Here is a 15,509-nt window from a genome sequence, read left to right as displayed (position 1 = left end):
TCTTAGTGCCTTCCCTCTTGAGACCACCCTCAATTTATCTTGCATACAGTCTTGTTGATGCAGTTTTTTGCATGTAGTCTCCTCTCTTAGTTTGGGTTCTAAGCACAGGGACAGAGTTGTTTTGTTTTGCTTTCTTTGTATCCCCATCACTTAGTGCAGAGCCTGGCAAATAAAAGACTAAGGCTAGCTGACAGACTCAGGCCCTCTTTCCCATCTACTGGGGCTCAACTCTAATGAAGGAGAGTAACCTGGGCAAACACAGGAAAACTACCGCATTTATAAGGTGGGCAGTGTTGCTATATTTAAGATGCTGAGAACAAAGAAGGGGATGAGACCTCAGGCAGAGAATCACACAAACTGAGTGAAGGGAGACTATGCCAATTTTTGCTTCTGCTACTAAAAAAGCTGTTGGCTTTCTATTCCAATTTAACTCAACAAATAGTAGAACTGCACCAAAGAATATATCCTTTTCCTTTCTACCAGTAATTTAAGCCCATAACAGCAATGCCAATAGGGGAAACAAAAGGAGAAAAAAATAAACACAATATAAAAAATAAACACACACATACATATATTTCTTTATTCCATCTCCAAACCAACTTAAAATGCAAAGTCTTCTGGATGTTCTTTTCTGATGACTTTTTAATACATTCAGAACCATCCAGGGGCTGCAAGGTAGGCATGCTTCTCGCCCTGCCTCACATTTCATGTTTTAACAATGGCAGAATATTTACACAAAGCAGGGCCTTGCAGGTTAAGCAAAGCCACTCCCAGCTACCAGGATTTCTACAGCAAGGACTAGGCAGTGTTGCCCCTGCTGTCACCAACCCCCAGGTAGACCCTGGCACTGGGTGTGGATTAGCAATCTCAGAATACAGGAGAACCAGCAGAAAGAATACAAGAGTAACCATAAGGGGTTCAGGGCTAGATGCCCTGGTGGTCCTCACTTTCTCCTTTGAATGGGAATGGGGCAGAGATCAAGAGAATAACCCCAGATAAAAGGGTTATAGACCTGAGAGCAAAGGAGTATATATGTGTTGGAGGGATCAAGGTGGGGAACTCACTACCTCAGAGCCCACCACTGGCAACAGAATGGACAAGCATGAAGGCACACAAACACACCCTGCACACCCACATGCACAAGCACCACAGAATGTCTCAGCAGGACCTGAATGATCCCTGGCAGAGAACTCTAAGCAGCCACTGCCAGAACCACAGAAATCACCACAAGTTTTACTCCCCTGAGATGAAGGGGAATATATAAGGCACTGTAAGTAGCATTGTAGGGATTATCCCGCTTCTATAGCTGTCCCAGGCAAAGGGAAAAGCAGTGAGAAAACACTTCTATCCAAAACTGTCTTCAAAATTCTCTGTCCAAAGGCAGATTCTTCAGTCCCTCCTGAAAGGAAGGAAGTAGTACCTCAAATTATGTGGCAGGTTTGAAAAAGCATGGAGTACAAACAGGAGAAAGGGAATGGCATCTTGAAGGTGTCCAAAGGCTTCCTCCCCTTCCCTTCCCTCAAGGTGAAGACTAAGTCAACCCCACCCCTTCCTTTGCCCCCCCACTGTGCTTTTGCATGCTGCCTTAACTTAGTACACAGGAGGTGGTTGATAACCCTCAGTGGTCTCTGCATTCTGAGTGAAGGGTGGTTGTTGATAATTGTCTCCAGCAACTCCTGGGTAGGAGGCATAGGGGGCAGCAGGATCAGGGGTAGGGTCAATGTAGTTCTGGATGAAGTCATCTACCCCAGCTTTGTATCTCTGGTAGGCAAGGGCAGCCAGCAAGCCCTAGGGAAAGAGTGGCTTGTCAGGGTTTGAATGGATGGAAAAGCCTGAGACAGGGAGGAGAAGGTAGGAGAGACAGGACATCTAGTTCCCCTGTTTTTTTATTTCCCCCAACCTTCTTACATTAGGAATGACGAAGAGTTTAGGTTGGAAATCTGAGTAAAGAACCCTGTCCCCAACCCTCCCTTTGCCAAAACCCATATCTCTGGCATCACCCACCATAGGACCATGGTCCCAGACCCCCACATACCCAGGAGAAGATGGAGAAGAAGCTGAAGGAGATTGCTGCCCGAGCTGAGTCAGCCCCCACCAACACGTCTACGGGCTTGGTGGCTGCCCACTGGTTGGTGAGAAAACAAAATCCAACAAACCAGAGGAAGGTCCAGAAAGCTGGGGAGAAAATAGGATGTGGAGCCAGCTCCCCACAGAGTCACCCCCCCCAAGTCAGAAAGTACCACCGGGAATTACCAAGGAACATAAGTGGATCCTTTCCCATCCCTACCCCAGGAGCCACTGGGCTAACGGGGGAGAAAATTTGAATCCCTTCCCCAAAAGCCCATGGGAAAGTTACCTGAGAAGATCATGTCACCAATGACCAAGTACTTGCGGTCAGTGGCGTTGCTAATCTGGGGAAAATACACATCAACCACGAAGAAGAAGACAGAAGCCAGGAAGGCAAGCACCCCGATGGCTGTGCCATATCGGCAGGCATCCTCATTGTGGTTAAAGACACAGTGGAGGTCAGCTGAATAGTGTGAATTAACGTAGCCTTCACCAATGATGCAGGAGAACACGATCATAGCAAATAACTAATGAAGAGAAGGAGTGTCTGATGAGGCTAGGGAAGCCACACTGACACCCTAGGATGATGATCCCCACAAGCTACAAACCCAGAATTTGAAACAATTTAGGACCTGGGAAAAGTTGATGTGAGCCAGATGATACTCCTGGCTGGTGTCTCTTCCACTTACTGAATATCTTATTTTGTGTTGTTTTATTTCATTTCATGATTTCCATACAGGATTTGATAAGGTGATTACTTCCTCCTTTTAATGGGGAGGAGAGAAGTCAACTGCTCCTTATGACATTAATAGCCAGCCTACCTTTTCAGGCCTAGTTCATTTATTCTCCTGCACACACAAGTGCATTCCAGCTAAACTGGACAACTAGCTGTTCTTCACATTTATGCAGTCCATCCCCTAGCCTGGAATATTTTCCAACTCAATTTCCACATCTCTGCCTTTCAGAATATTTCTCTACCTTCAAGTCACTACCTCTGCCACCTTCCCAATCTCCCTTAACTGAAAGTTTTCTGTCCCTCCTCAAATATCTCTAAAGCATTCTGGGGTCTCTCCTTCGTCCCATTATATTATATTTATGTGTATATGTATCTTTCCCCTGTCTCCATCCTGCCTTATCCCATCCCCAGGACAGTATGTCATTCTTTGAGGTCAGGGACTATTTAATACTTCATCTCTACATCCCCATTACTTAATAAATATCCATTAATGAACACCATACTCATGTAAAAGATAAAATTCTAACACAGATCAGTGGGACATGTGCCTGGGAATAATTCTTCCAGGCAGAAGAGCTGAGTGGCTCAGGCCTCAGAGTATTCTAGTCAGTGGTCTGGCTCCCAAGATGGAGATTGTCCTGCCTAGCTTTCAAAGTTTGTTCTACTCTTGTTTACCCTCTCTATAAGCACTGATATAAATGTTGCCACCAAATAAAAGGGCATTAACACAACACAGCCAACATGCTTCAGTGTTGCCAGTTTTCCAGTGAAGATTAACTGCTACACTAACACTATTTATGCCAGCTTTGGGGGGGGGCGAAGCAGTGTAGGGTGGGAGTGAGGAAGACAGTTGAAATATCAGTCTGAAGCTTTGGCCAAATATTCTCCAAGTATTATCTATGGACCCCAGATCTGTCTACCCAGTTAATCATTTCACAAAATGAGTCTGACCTAAGAGTGAATCCAAAAATCACGGTCCCAAAGGAAAGACTACTTCAGAGGAAATCTATTACAGGCTAGGGAATCCCCTACCATTAGCACACCTTGCCCTAGATCAAGAGGCTAATCTAAAACAATGCTGCCTCAGGGACCAACCCGAAAGAGTAGCCCCTCCAGTCCTCCAATCACAAGGGCTTGCAGTCAAATCATGTTCTACCCTTCAAACTAAAACAAGAACCTATAAATCTGTGGGAGGAGGGGAGGAAGTAGAGAGAAACAATGTGCCCAGTCCCTCATGCCCTGGCACTACCAAGCCAATACATCACCTTCCCCTAAAGCAGAGCACAGGGCAATCTGTGCTCCTATAGGAGAGGAGCTTCACCAGGAGATATACTAGGCAGTGCTGGGGTGCCAGTCAGTATCAGTAGGCATTGTCCAACCATCGAAGATGCCCTCTCCTCACCCTGATCGCAAGGAATTCATTTCAAGTACTGGTCACATTGTCTTCCCCAGTGAACCCAGGGCTTTCTAAATTCCGGGGCAGATTTTCCCATAGCCGGTTCTACATGATGTAAGCAGCAACATATTCAGATTTGGGCTAGCCGAATTCACATTTTTCCTATCAGGAAGAGAGGGAAAGGAGCAACAACAGTGGTCCAAGCCCCTACAAACCTTCCCCAACCTGTTTTACAGGGGGCAGGGGGACCAAACGCTCCTTGGCCCAGGCAAGGGTCACTCTTTTCAGGGCACACTTTCCTTCTCATTCCTACTTTTTTTTTTAAATGCCCTACTCATAAATCCCCAACCCGGGAGTGCAACAGGGCAGACAGCCTGCCACCTGCCCCACTGTTTCACCCTGGCCCCTCCCACTGCCAGCAAGGCGGCCGGGGCCTTGCCTCGGTGCCACGGAACACCTGCCCTGCTCCCGGGGCCACGCAGTTATGCCAGTCCCGGAAGAAACGGGTGGAGGGAGTGGGGGTGGCGGGGTTGGGTGGCCGTGGTCCGGGGCAGAGGGCCAGGAGCGCCGGGTGGGCAGAGTAGGCAGGGTCGGGGGCCTGGCGCTAACACGAAGCGAGGGCACCCCCGTCTGCCACCTGCTGTCCGCCGGAAGGTCCTGCCCGTCCTGCCTGGCGGGCCTGGGTCCCTCGGCCGCGGGGCTCGGGGTGCTCACCGTGCACACAGCCCGAACGATGACCTGCGGCTGCTGCAGGAATCGCCACAGGTCGAAGCTGCCGCCGGCCTTGGCCGCCCCGTAGGCCCCGCTGTCCATTTTGACGTTGACGTCGTCGCCTTCGCCACCGCCCGTGGAACGCGAACTAGAGACTCCCGGCACAGAGGGTGACAAGGGGAGCTCCATGCCCCGCCCCCCACGCGCCAGGGGCGTGACCAGCTCCCTGCCCTGGGAGCCCCAGGCCAATGGGCGCCGGGCCCGAGGCCCGCGAGCCACCTGCCTGAGAGAAGAGGTGGGGCCGTGGGCGGGGACAAGTCCTTTCCCTCCCCCCCACCACCCCGCGGCTTCCCAAGGTCAGCCTCCAGCGGGCCTAAACCGTTCAACCCGGACTTACGGGCTTTATTGATTAACCCCCACCCACAATGAAGTTCCCTTTCCCGGCCTGCCCCCCTCCTCCCCGCCCGGGATCAGAATCTCCTAGAGGAAGGGACCTCGGGGCCATCTAGTCCAATAATCCCCTCCAAAATAAGCCCAGGACTAACTAGGCCTGCGATTGAAGACCTAGAGGGCAAGTCCACTAACTCCAAAAGCGGCCCATTTCTCCTTTCGATGTCTCTGGTCGTTAGAAAGTCCTTTGTATCCAACCAAAATTTGCCACTTTGTAATTCCACCTGGGGTTTCGGGTGCTTCTTCCTGGGACCAAGAAACGACAGAGTCGAATCCCTCTTTGACGAGATAGCCCTTCAAATACTCAAAGGCAGCCTTCTTTCCCCCCCCCCACCAGATCCCTTCTCCAGGCCAACCACCACCCCTCCTCCAGCTCCTAGTTCCTTCAACGGCTCCTCACGTGACTTAACCCCAAAGTACTTCATTCTGGTCAGTCCCCTCTGCGCAATCTCCACTTCACCCCCACCAATGTCCTTAAAATACGACATCATAACTGAACACAGTACTCAAATGTAGTCTGACCCAGACATAGTAAATAGTATTATTAGTATTAATAGTACCCCTGCTCTTGATCTTGGAGTCTACTAAAAAAAATGTCAGATCTTTCTCAGATGAGCCACAATCTAACAAAGTCTTCTCCCCCTTCCCCTCCCCCCTTCAGTGCAGGAGAAACTGAATTTTTAAGGGCAAACTCAAAAGCTTTTTTTTTATATCTGCATAAGAAAGGTCAGGAATTTGACTAAGGTATTAGAAACAATGGCCCAGTCCCAGGATTTTCTTTTGCTTTGGTGCCTTCCTCCTTCTCCCCCTCCCCCATTTACTGGGAAGAAAGAAAGAGGTTTGGAGTTGAAAATTTGAGAAACTTTGAACCCCGAACTGTTTGGTAGTTATTGGATCAATAATCTTTAGTTATAAGCCTTGGTTTATAGTCTAGGCCTCAGAGATTAAAATCTGGAGGGAAAGGGAATACTCAACATAACCAAACAGAAAATTTAATCCAACGAAAAGATTAAGTTCAGTGGCCTAGCCCGAGAGTCAGAGTGTCTTGAAGAGTCAGAGACATCTTGAGTTTCAGAGGCATGAATTGTGCTCCCCTCATTCTTGTGCCCTGGCTGTCTGTACACCCCTCCATTCATGTACATGCTCCCTAGGTGTGTGCCTCCCGGTAAGTGTTCCAGGTTTGTCCATTATTTTCACTGATAGTATATATAATTGGGAAAAGTGTATCCTATGTTTATGAGGGGTTTTTTTGTATTTCTTTAAATTCCTTTGCGTTGAATTAATTAGGCGCTCTGATGATTAAAAGTAAATATATTGGTGGAAGTTTATGAATTATGTGCACCCAGACCCAGACCTCCAGCTGAGCTGGCTCTGGCTCTGAGGGATTCTTCCTCTTAGAGGATGACACCCCCCCCACCCCCAACACACACACACACACACACACACAACATAACACTTTACATGTATTCTTATTAAATTTCATCTTTTTGGGGATTCTCCAAGCTTCCACTTGCTTGGGGCTCTGGAGCTGCCACAGGTACTTCTGACTTCCAGCGTCCAGAGGAGGAGGCCAACTCCACTTCAGGTTGCTCAAGGACATGAGGGGAGCTGGCATTCTCCATGTTGAGAGGGTGGGAGTGGGTGAAAGAAGCTACCTAAAGGAATCAGGAGCCAGTCAAGTCCTTGGATCACTTTGAATCCATATCGTATGTCACTCATTGTTGTCCCTTGAAGAGGACCAAAATGACATCACTATGCTAGAGTCAAGTTACAATGCATCAGACTGTGGCTGATCAGACCAGTAAGAGCTCAGAATGCTCTACCACAAGTCTGGCACAAATAGTGCATGTGAACATTTAGAGTGGGTTCTCTAAATTTTCCATCTAAAGTTTCTTTTGAGTTATTTCAATTCTGCTTTGCTCATAGAGCACAGCCCCTTCTCTGATAAGCCAGTGTCTCCCATGGTACACAATCAATTCCAAAGTTCTTAAGAGAGACCTTGAGAGTGTCCTTGTGATGGGGTGCTTTGGTGCTTGTGTTTGGGTGCTTGTGCTTGTACTTGTACCCCAATTTCTCCCTAGCCTCAGAAACACTATCCCTGACAGTTTCTCCCCAGCCCAAGGACACTGTGCCTAGCAGTTATTCATGCATGGGCCTCAGCACCACCCTTGGCTCTATCCCTGGTACAGCTACACAGAGCTGGGCTGCTCAGGCCCCAGCCCTCAGATCATGTCTCTGGAAGCCTCCCAATTCCTTAGTAAGTTCCTGTCTTGTAAGAAAGCTTTCCCTTGTTGCAGAACATTCTCTCATCAAGACAGAGGGAGAGGGGTGCCTTGCCCAGCCCAAGGAGTTTTGTCCTTGGCTGGCCCAAGGACTCTTCCTCCTGCCTGACTCCAAAGATCCATGCCTTTGTCATCTCCCTCCCTGTCTGGTATACTCCCTGTACTTTCCCATCCATAGGCCCCAAAGACACCTGCACCTTTGGATTACCTCATCAATGTCCCTGGCATTTCCTTCCCATGCTCTTTTGCATATAAACTCTAGCTGCATTCTCAGTCTTTCAAAGGATCCTTTAAGAATCCTTGCCCACTGAAAAGCGTAACAATAAACTTTGCCACCTTGGCTTAAAGAATGCTTGAGTCTGTGAATTCATTCCAGACGACACATCCTGTACTCTGGTCTTTGAGGGCTCACAACCTCTCAACCTCTTACACTGCAACACTTGTATCTCTGTCTTCTGACCACTTGCCCTTTGTGAGTTCTCCATAAAACAGTCTTTTAGGCAAGCATATGGTTTACTTTCAAAAACCGTGGCCAGCTCATCATAGTTGTGTTTTTTGCAGTAGAGTTTGAATGCTTGGCAGTTTAGTTTGAGAAAGGACCTCAGTGTCTGGTATCTTATCCTACCAAGTGATCTTCAGGATCTTCCTAACACAGTGCAAATGGAAGCAATTCAGTTTCCTGGCATGGCTCTGGTATACTGTATAGGTTTCACAGGCATATAACAATGAGGTCGTATGTCACTAAAGAGCAAGGAGAGGGATGGACTGACCCCATGATGGGAACAAACACTTAGGGGTTTTTTGGCTAGGCAGTGGGGTTAAGTGACTTGCCCCAGGGTCATACAGCTAGTAAGTATCAAGTGTCTGAGGCCAGATTTGAATTCAGGTCCTCCTGACTCCAAGGCCAGTGCTCTATCCACTGAATAACTCTCATTCTTTTTTTTTAAATTGATGTCACCTTTAAGTTTTTTTATTATGAGCTTAACACACAACAAATAAGATAAGCATTTTTATATGCAATGCAAGCACATAAAAAGAGGATCAAACATGAAACTGCAAATCTACAACTTGCTTTTCCTTTTAAACACATGATAAATCACTGAACATGTAACTGTTAAACCTGCCCTATCTATTTCCTTCTGGCCTTCCATCTGTTTTGTAATGACGCGTTTTTCTTTATTTCCTCTTTCTTTTTCTTTGGTAATCTCCCTTTTCTGTCACCAAATTGAAAATAAACTCTTTTAATAAATATACATAATTAAGCAAAACATATTCCTATATTGTCCATTTCTGAAAATGTATGATTCATTCTGCATCTTGAGTCTGTCACCTCTCTGTCAGGAGGTAAGTAATATGCATCATCATCAGTCCTCTGAAATCAAGGTTAGTAATTGCATTGACCAGAATCTTAAGTCCTTCAAAGTTGTTTTTCTATACATTGTTGTTAACTGCATAAATTGTCCTCCTGGTTCTGTTCATTTCACTCTGCCTCAGCTCATACAAGTTTTCCCTGATCTCTTTGAAACTGTCTCTTTCATCATTTCTTATGGCACAATGATATTCCATTTCATTATTATACCATATTTTGTTCAGCTACTCCCCAATTAATGGGAACACCCTAAGTTTCTCGTTCTTTACTGCTCCAAAAAAAGAGCTGCTATAAATATTTTTTGTACTTATTGGTACTTTCCCTTTTTTTTTTTTTAATCTTTTTTGGGGCATAGGCTTAGTAGTAGTATCACTGGGTCAAAAGGAATGCACAGTTTAGTCACTTTGGGAGCATGGTTCCAAGCTGTCTTCTAGAACAGCTAGATCCACCTACAGCTTCACCAAAAGTACATTAATATGTGCCTGCTTGCCTGCAGATCTTCTAACAATTGTTGTTTTTTGTCAACTTTGCCAATCTGATGAGTTTAAGATGAAACTTCATAGATATTTTAATTTTTATTTTTTAATTATTAATAATATGAAGCCTTTTTAATATGGTTATTGATAACTTTCATTTCTTCTTTAGAAAACTAGCTATAGATGTAGTTCTGCTTTGCTCCTAAGATTCCCTCCACTCACCCTGCCCTACTCCCATCATCATGCTTCCTTGTTAACCCATATCTCACTCACCAACCCCTCATTTTTTAAAATTTTTTTATTTTTTATGCTTTTTGGTGTGACAGTGGGGTTAAGTGACTTGCCCAGGGTCACACAGCTAGTAAGTGTCAAGTGTCTGGGGTTACATTTGAACTCAGGTCCTTCTGACTCCAAGGCCAGAGATCTATCCACTGCACCACCTAGCTGCCCTGGCATCCCCTCATTTTTCAGATAATGAAACTGAAAATCAAAGAAGTTAAATTACTTGGTCAAAGTCACATAGAGTGTGGGGTAGGCATGATGGACACAGCTACAGGACAAGAAATTCTTGATCTCTACTACAGGATTTTCCAGCTAGCAAGGCAGGCAGCATCAAGGCAGATGGAAGATACCATCAAAGAAAAACAGTAATAAAATTTAGTACTTATATAGTGCTTTAAATTTGCAAAACACTTTTAAAATATTATCTCATTTTCTCTCAACAAGTCTGCAAGGCCCCATTTTACACTTGAGGAAATTGAGGCAAACATTCTAAGTGACTTGCCCAAAATTATACAGGCAGGATTTGAACTCAGGTCTTCCAGATTCCAGAGCCCAGTGTTCCATCTACTATGCCACCTCACTGCTCAGTACAATACAAATGAAGCCAGAATGTTGTTTCAGAAAAACACAAACCTCGTAGATTCAGAGCTGATTAAACAGTGTATAGATAAATACATGGACTTCAAACTCAGAAGAAAACCCAAGAAACTTTTCAGACTACTATATTAGAAGTCTTATGATGAAGTTTCATAATCCAGGAAATGGTTTTTCAAACAGAATCTGAACATAAATGAGATGATAAACCTTTTCTCCTTGGTTTATGGCAGAGAGAAAAAGGGCAGTATTCTGTCTTTAAAAAATAAAATATTTTTGTCGCTCAACTAACTTTGGCTTATATATCCTTGAATTTGCAGGCTCTGGGTGTCAGTGCTAAAGAGGAGGGTGATAACCCCCAGTAATGATGTTCCTAATTATCTTGTTATTGAGTCACATCTTTGAAGATTTGGCCACAGCAGGAATTGGGTTGGAGGCAGGGTTATGCAGGTAAATGTTTAACAACCAACTGGAGGGGGGGGAGAATGTTCAACACACTTTAAAGTTTTATCTGTATTATTACATTTTCTCCGTCATGTTCTTAAGTCTGGGCAATTCACAAAACAATAAATCAAGGCCTGATTAGTAGCTTTTGCCCAATTAAATACTCACATTGACCATTTATCAATCAGCATTCCTGAGCCAGGTACAAGCTAGATCCAGCACACTCTGGTTGGAAGGCAGATGATTCCTGTAAAACTTCTTGTGTAAATACTATAGCCATGCACACATAAGATGCTACAAAGTAAAGTGATTGGCCAGCACCTATTAACAACTTCTCCTGGAAGTTCTTAAGTTTACTGTGAAAAATCTATGCCAACCTCAGACTTTTATTTTTTGATTAATTATTTTTTTGGTGAGGCAATTGGAGTTAAGTGACTTGCCCAGAATCACAAAGCTAGGAAATATTATGTGTCTGAAGTCAGATTTGAACTCGGGTCCTCCTCATTCCAGGGCCAGTGCTCTGACCACTGCACCACCTAGCTGCCCCACAAGCTCAGACTTTTAAATCTCTGGACTTTATTTTGTTTTATGTTTAATTTACAAATAATTTAAAATAAGTTATGGTTTAAAATATTTAAAATAGCTTATGGTTTAGTGTTTTACTGATGTCTCCTTTTGCCTCTCCTAACTTCTAGATAAACTTCCCCAAGTAAGCCATTTTTCTCTTTTTCTTTTCTTCCTCTTTTCTCTTTCAAGACACTGGTGGAATTCCTGTCACAAAACTTACTCTGGTCCTGTTATCTACTTACCTTCTGTAAGAAGATATCATGGTTTCCCAGGGAAACTGCATATACAATGTAGACTAATTCTAAATCCCATAATTTATAATTCTGTCCTCAATGTCTCATTGCAAACTCATACTACATTCATAAAAATCAGTCATTTCTATTTGATGACAAAACTGAAATTTCACAGGCAGAAGAATATATTTTATAAATCGAAAACTAAGCTGATTTTTAAATTATATACAACCAGAGAAGGAAAAAATCTGGATCGAAAGGGAAGGGGACTTTGTACATGATAAACTAAGGAAAAACCCCACTGAAAATCACTGTATATCTGTGTTGTATTTCATGTTAAAAAATGATAGAAATTTTGAATCAATATTGTCTGTTTTTAAAGATAACTGCTAGCTGTATCTTTTGATTAATTATCTCTTGGGGGAGTGGTTCATTGTCATAGGTTTGAATGAGTTCCTTACATTTCTTGGAAATGAGATCTTTATGAGAGAAACTTGCTGCAAAGATTTTTTTCAAAATTACTTGTTTCCCTTTTAATTTTAACTGCATTAATCTTATTTGTGTAATTTTTTTTCATAAACAAAATAGTTCATTTTGTCTCCCTAAATCCCTAAAGGATGAGTTGGGCCAGCTCAAACCACTAATTCTTAAATTTTCAGTATGAACATTTACAGTGTCCACCCTTCCCCCCAAGAAAAAAAAAATTGACAAACACTATAAATCAAGACTTGCTTTATTATTTTGTTCATTGTCTAGACTTAAAATGATGGAGAAAACTGTTCAGATTAAACTTAAATGTATGTCCTGTTTTTCAGAGAGATCCATTGTTAAACATTTGCCAACCTACCATAGCCTTTATCTCATGTGGGCTGGGTTAGCTCTTTTCCTTAAAAAGCTATTGGAACCATCCTTAAGAATTAATTTTTCTTGGCAGATTTCAGAAAAACCTGCAAAGACTTACATGAAATGATGCTCATAGGACATTGTACACAGGAACAGCAACTTGGTGCATCAACTATGAATCAACTCTTCTCAGCAATAAAATGATCTAAGACTCATGATGAAAAATGCTACCCACCTCCAGAGAAAGAACTGATGGAAGTCCGAATGCAGACTGAATTATTTTCATTTTCTTTTTCATGTTTTTTTTCCTTTTGGTCTGTTTCTTCTTTCTCAATATGACTAATATGGAAATATGTTTTACATGATTGCACACACACACACCCTATTTTAAATTCTTACCTTTTTAGAGAAATTGAAGAGGTCTAGGACTTTTGGGGTGCTGCTGGGGGACACCCCAAGATCATGGTCCAAGGCTCTGCCCGAATGAATTCAACTCAAATCTTCTTCAAGCCAGAGGAAAAATTTATTAGTGATAAATCACATAGGCCAGGTAACGCCCATGAGGACGAGTAGGCATGAGAAAGTCTCAGCCTTTTGAGCATGAGGTTCTCAGTATCTGAATGGGGGCCAGGGTGGAATTTTTATACACTGAAGTAACTTTGGGTGGCCAGAGAAGGGGGCTGGGAAAAGAGTCTAGGTGAGAATTCTGATTGGAAGGTCTGAGAGATTGAACAGACAATGGGAATAGATAATGAGAGGAACTGGAAGGAAGAAGTTTGAAAGGCCTAAGATCAAAAGGTAGAGCTAGGGCTTTCAAAGGGAGATAAGGGGAGTCCACAAGGAACCTGAAAGTTTAAGGGTTTTCTGGGTCCTGTAGACAAAGGGGAGCCAGATTCTTTTTAGTACAATGGGCAAAGGTGCATCTGAATAAGATTAAAAGGTAAGGCTAAGGCTTTCAAAGGGAGATGAGGAGCTGGGGTCTGTAGACAAGTGGGAGTCAGATTACCTTTGGTGCAAGGGGCGAAGATCTTGGCTTGCGCCCTGCCCCCCATCAAAAGGGCAAGGGAGGGAAGGAGAGAGAAATTTTAGAACTCAAAAAAAAATTTTAAGTGAATCTTAATTATCTTTACATGTGATTGTGATGAGGTTTAGGGGTTCACAACACGTGGGTCCCCAAAATCACAGTACGTGGATCCTGCCTTCTTTAAGCCACAGATAATGTTTATTAGAACATCTACCGCATTAGGCAGACTCTTAATGATTCTGAACATTAGTGAGCTAGATTGTAAGAATCTGAGCAGTGGTTAGATTTTAATAATCTAAGCATTTGGCTAGATTATAAGAATCTGAGCATCTTAATGGAGATAAGATGGACCTTATATACAGAAAGACTGTGGGAGAGATCTAGGAGTGGCCAAGTAGTTTGGGGTGACTGGAGGAGGGGTCTAAGGAAGATCTGAATGGGAATGGCCAGTAAACTGGGGTGAACAGAACTCCTGGGACCTGGACCATGAGGCCAAGGGAGAATGGAGCCTAGCTAGGGTTAAGAGTGGGAAATGGCCAGGGGCCATAGGGAGGTAGATTAGGTGTAGTCACAATGAAAGGCCAGTTGATGGGATTATAGCCTCAGGGCCAGAGATTTGGCCCTGTGGGAAAGTTCAGGATTTTTCCTTTCTGGGGTCTAGATCCTATCCTCGTTAACTGGGAAAAAAAAATACCATTGAAAAAAAAAGAATTAATTTGCTCAGGGTACTTAAGGTTCCTACTACTGACATGTGAGCACAAAAAGCCATGAGTAACTCCAGGCTGTCTCTGATGGCCTGCCACAACAGACAACCTAGGTGCAGAGAAATTCAGCTGACACAATGTCTTTTTCCTACTGTGGGTAAGTAAATTTCCTTGTGTTAAATGTTGAATGACCTACAGATATTTCATTTTGATCCAATATCTAAACTACCAGGGGACAGGCCAGAGTCAGACCCAGCTGACAACAGTTCTTTAGGTAGACCACCATATTGTTGTGGTCTGGGAGTGCTGGAACCCCAAAATTCAAGGGCAGAAAGCTCCACTCTAAAGAATTTGACTCAAGTCTTTCAGTCAGAGACAAACTCCGGCTGGTTAGGGTGTTAGACTCACTCCTAGTAAGTCTGCACTATTGGCCAGATTTTAAGAATATGATAAATTAAATGGGGGGCAAGATGGACCTTATATATCTAGATGTGATCAGGGAGTGACCAACAGTTTGTGGTGACTGAGGGGTAACAGGGAAGGGGTCTAGATGGAATTAAGGGTGGGAAGTGGAACAGACAATGAAGGGCTGGGCTAGGTTAGAGGAGCAGAGAATTGGAGATTGGGGCAGAGTCAAAATGAAAGTGATGAGGTAAGGGCCCAAGCTGAGACCTTTGCCCCTTACCCCAAAAAGAATTTGGGTCCCATTTGTCTAAAGGATTCTCCTTGAATTCTCCCACTTAATCAAGGAGGTCTCTGGCACTCCCCTAGACTATAATTCTATCAGCTGGCCTTTCATTGTGGCCTACACCCAATCCCCCATTCTCTGTTACCTTTATCCTAGCCTAGCCCTCCATTGTCTTAACCTCCCTATGCCCCTGGCTACTTCCTACCCTTGACCCTATCTAGACCCCATTCTCAGCCTCCTAGTCATTCCTATCAAGATCCTTCCTAGATCCCTCCCACAGTCTTTCTGTATATAAAGTCCATCTTGTCTCCATTGAAGTGCTCAGATTCCTTAAGAACCTAGCCAATAGCTCACAAATGTTCAGATTCCTTAAGAGTCTGGCCAATATAGCAGATCTTTAATAAGCCTTGTCTCTGGGTGAAAGAAGGCTTGGGTCAAATTCATTTGGGCAGAACCTGCATGTAGTGATTTCGGAGTCTCAGCACCCCTAAGCCCCTAGACCTTATCAAAAAGACAGTTGCAGGGCCAGGTGCCCCAGGCAAATGCCAGGGACTTGGGCCATGTGGGAAATTCCAGGGCCTTTTTTTTAGGGGTCCATCATTAGGGCCCCATCAATATTATATGCAAAAAGTGATCAATTTGT

General features: G+C 44.0%; 1 protein-coding gene across 1 annotated transcript; it reads right to left on the bottom strand.

Annotated features, from left to right (window-relative positions):
• Window positions 1-566: 566 nt before the first annotated feature.
• SYNGR2 (synaptogyrin 2) lies at window positions 567-5,114 on the bottom strand. The gene is made up of 4 exons (XM_078155822.1): window positions 4,914-5,114; window positions 2,357-2,594; window positions 2,036-2,175; window positions 567-1,788 (listed from the first exon to the last, which is right to left on the bottom strand). The coding sequence occupies exons 1-4, from the start codon at window positions 5,097-5,099 to the stop codon at window positions 1,591-1,593; spliced, it is 762 nt and encodes a 253-aa protein (XP_078011948.1). The 5' UTR covers window positions 5,100-5,114; the 3' UTR covers window positions 567-1,590.
• Window positions 5,115-15,509: the final 10,395 nt, after the last annotated feature.

Source organism: Phascolarctos cinereus, unplaced genomic scaffold (assembly GCF_003287225.1).
Source record: "Phascolarctos cinereus isolate Bilbo 61053 unplaced genomic scaffold, phaCin_HiC Scaffold_5;HRSCAF=322, whole genome shotgun sequence".
Classification (NCBI taxonomy): domain Eukaryota; kingdom Metazoa; phylum Chordata; class Mammalia; order Diprotodontia; family Phascolarctidae; genus Phascolarctos; species Phascolarctos cinereus.
This window is presented reverse-complemented; position numbering and strand designations above follow the sequence as displayed.

Excerpts from the sequence above, each read along its gene's own strand:
- SYNGR2 (XM_078155822.1), bottom strand. The coding sequence starts at position 5,099 with ATGGAGCTCCCCTTGTCACCCTCTGTGCCGGGAGTCTCTAGTTCGCGT. Across the intron at positions 2,176-2,356 it reads TGGTGACATGATCTTCTCAG|CTTTCTGGACCTTCCTCTGG; the intron begins GTAACTTTCCCA and ends TTTTCTCCCCAG. Across the intron at positions 1,789-2,035 it reads TCTTCTCCATCTTCTCCTGG|GGCTTGCTGGCTGCCCTTGC; the intron begins GTATGTGGGGGT and ends CTCTTTCCCTAG.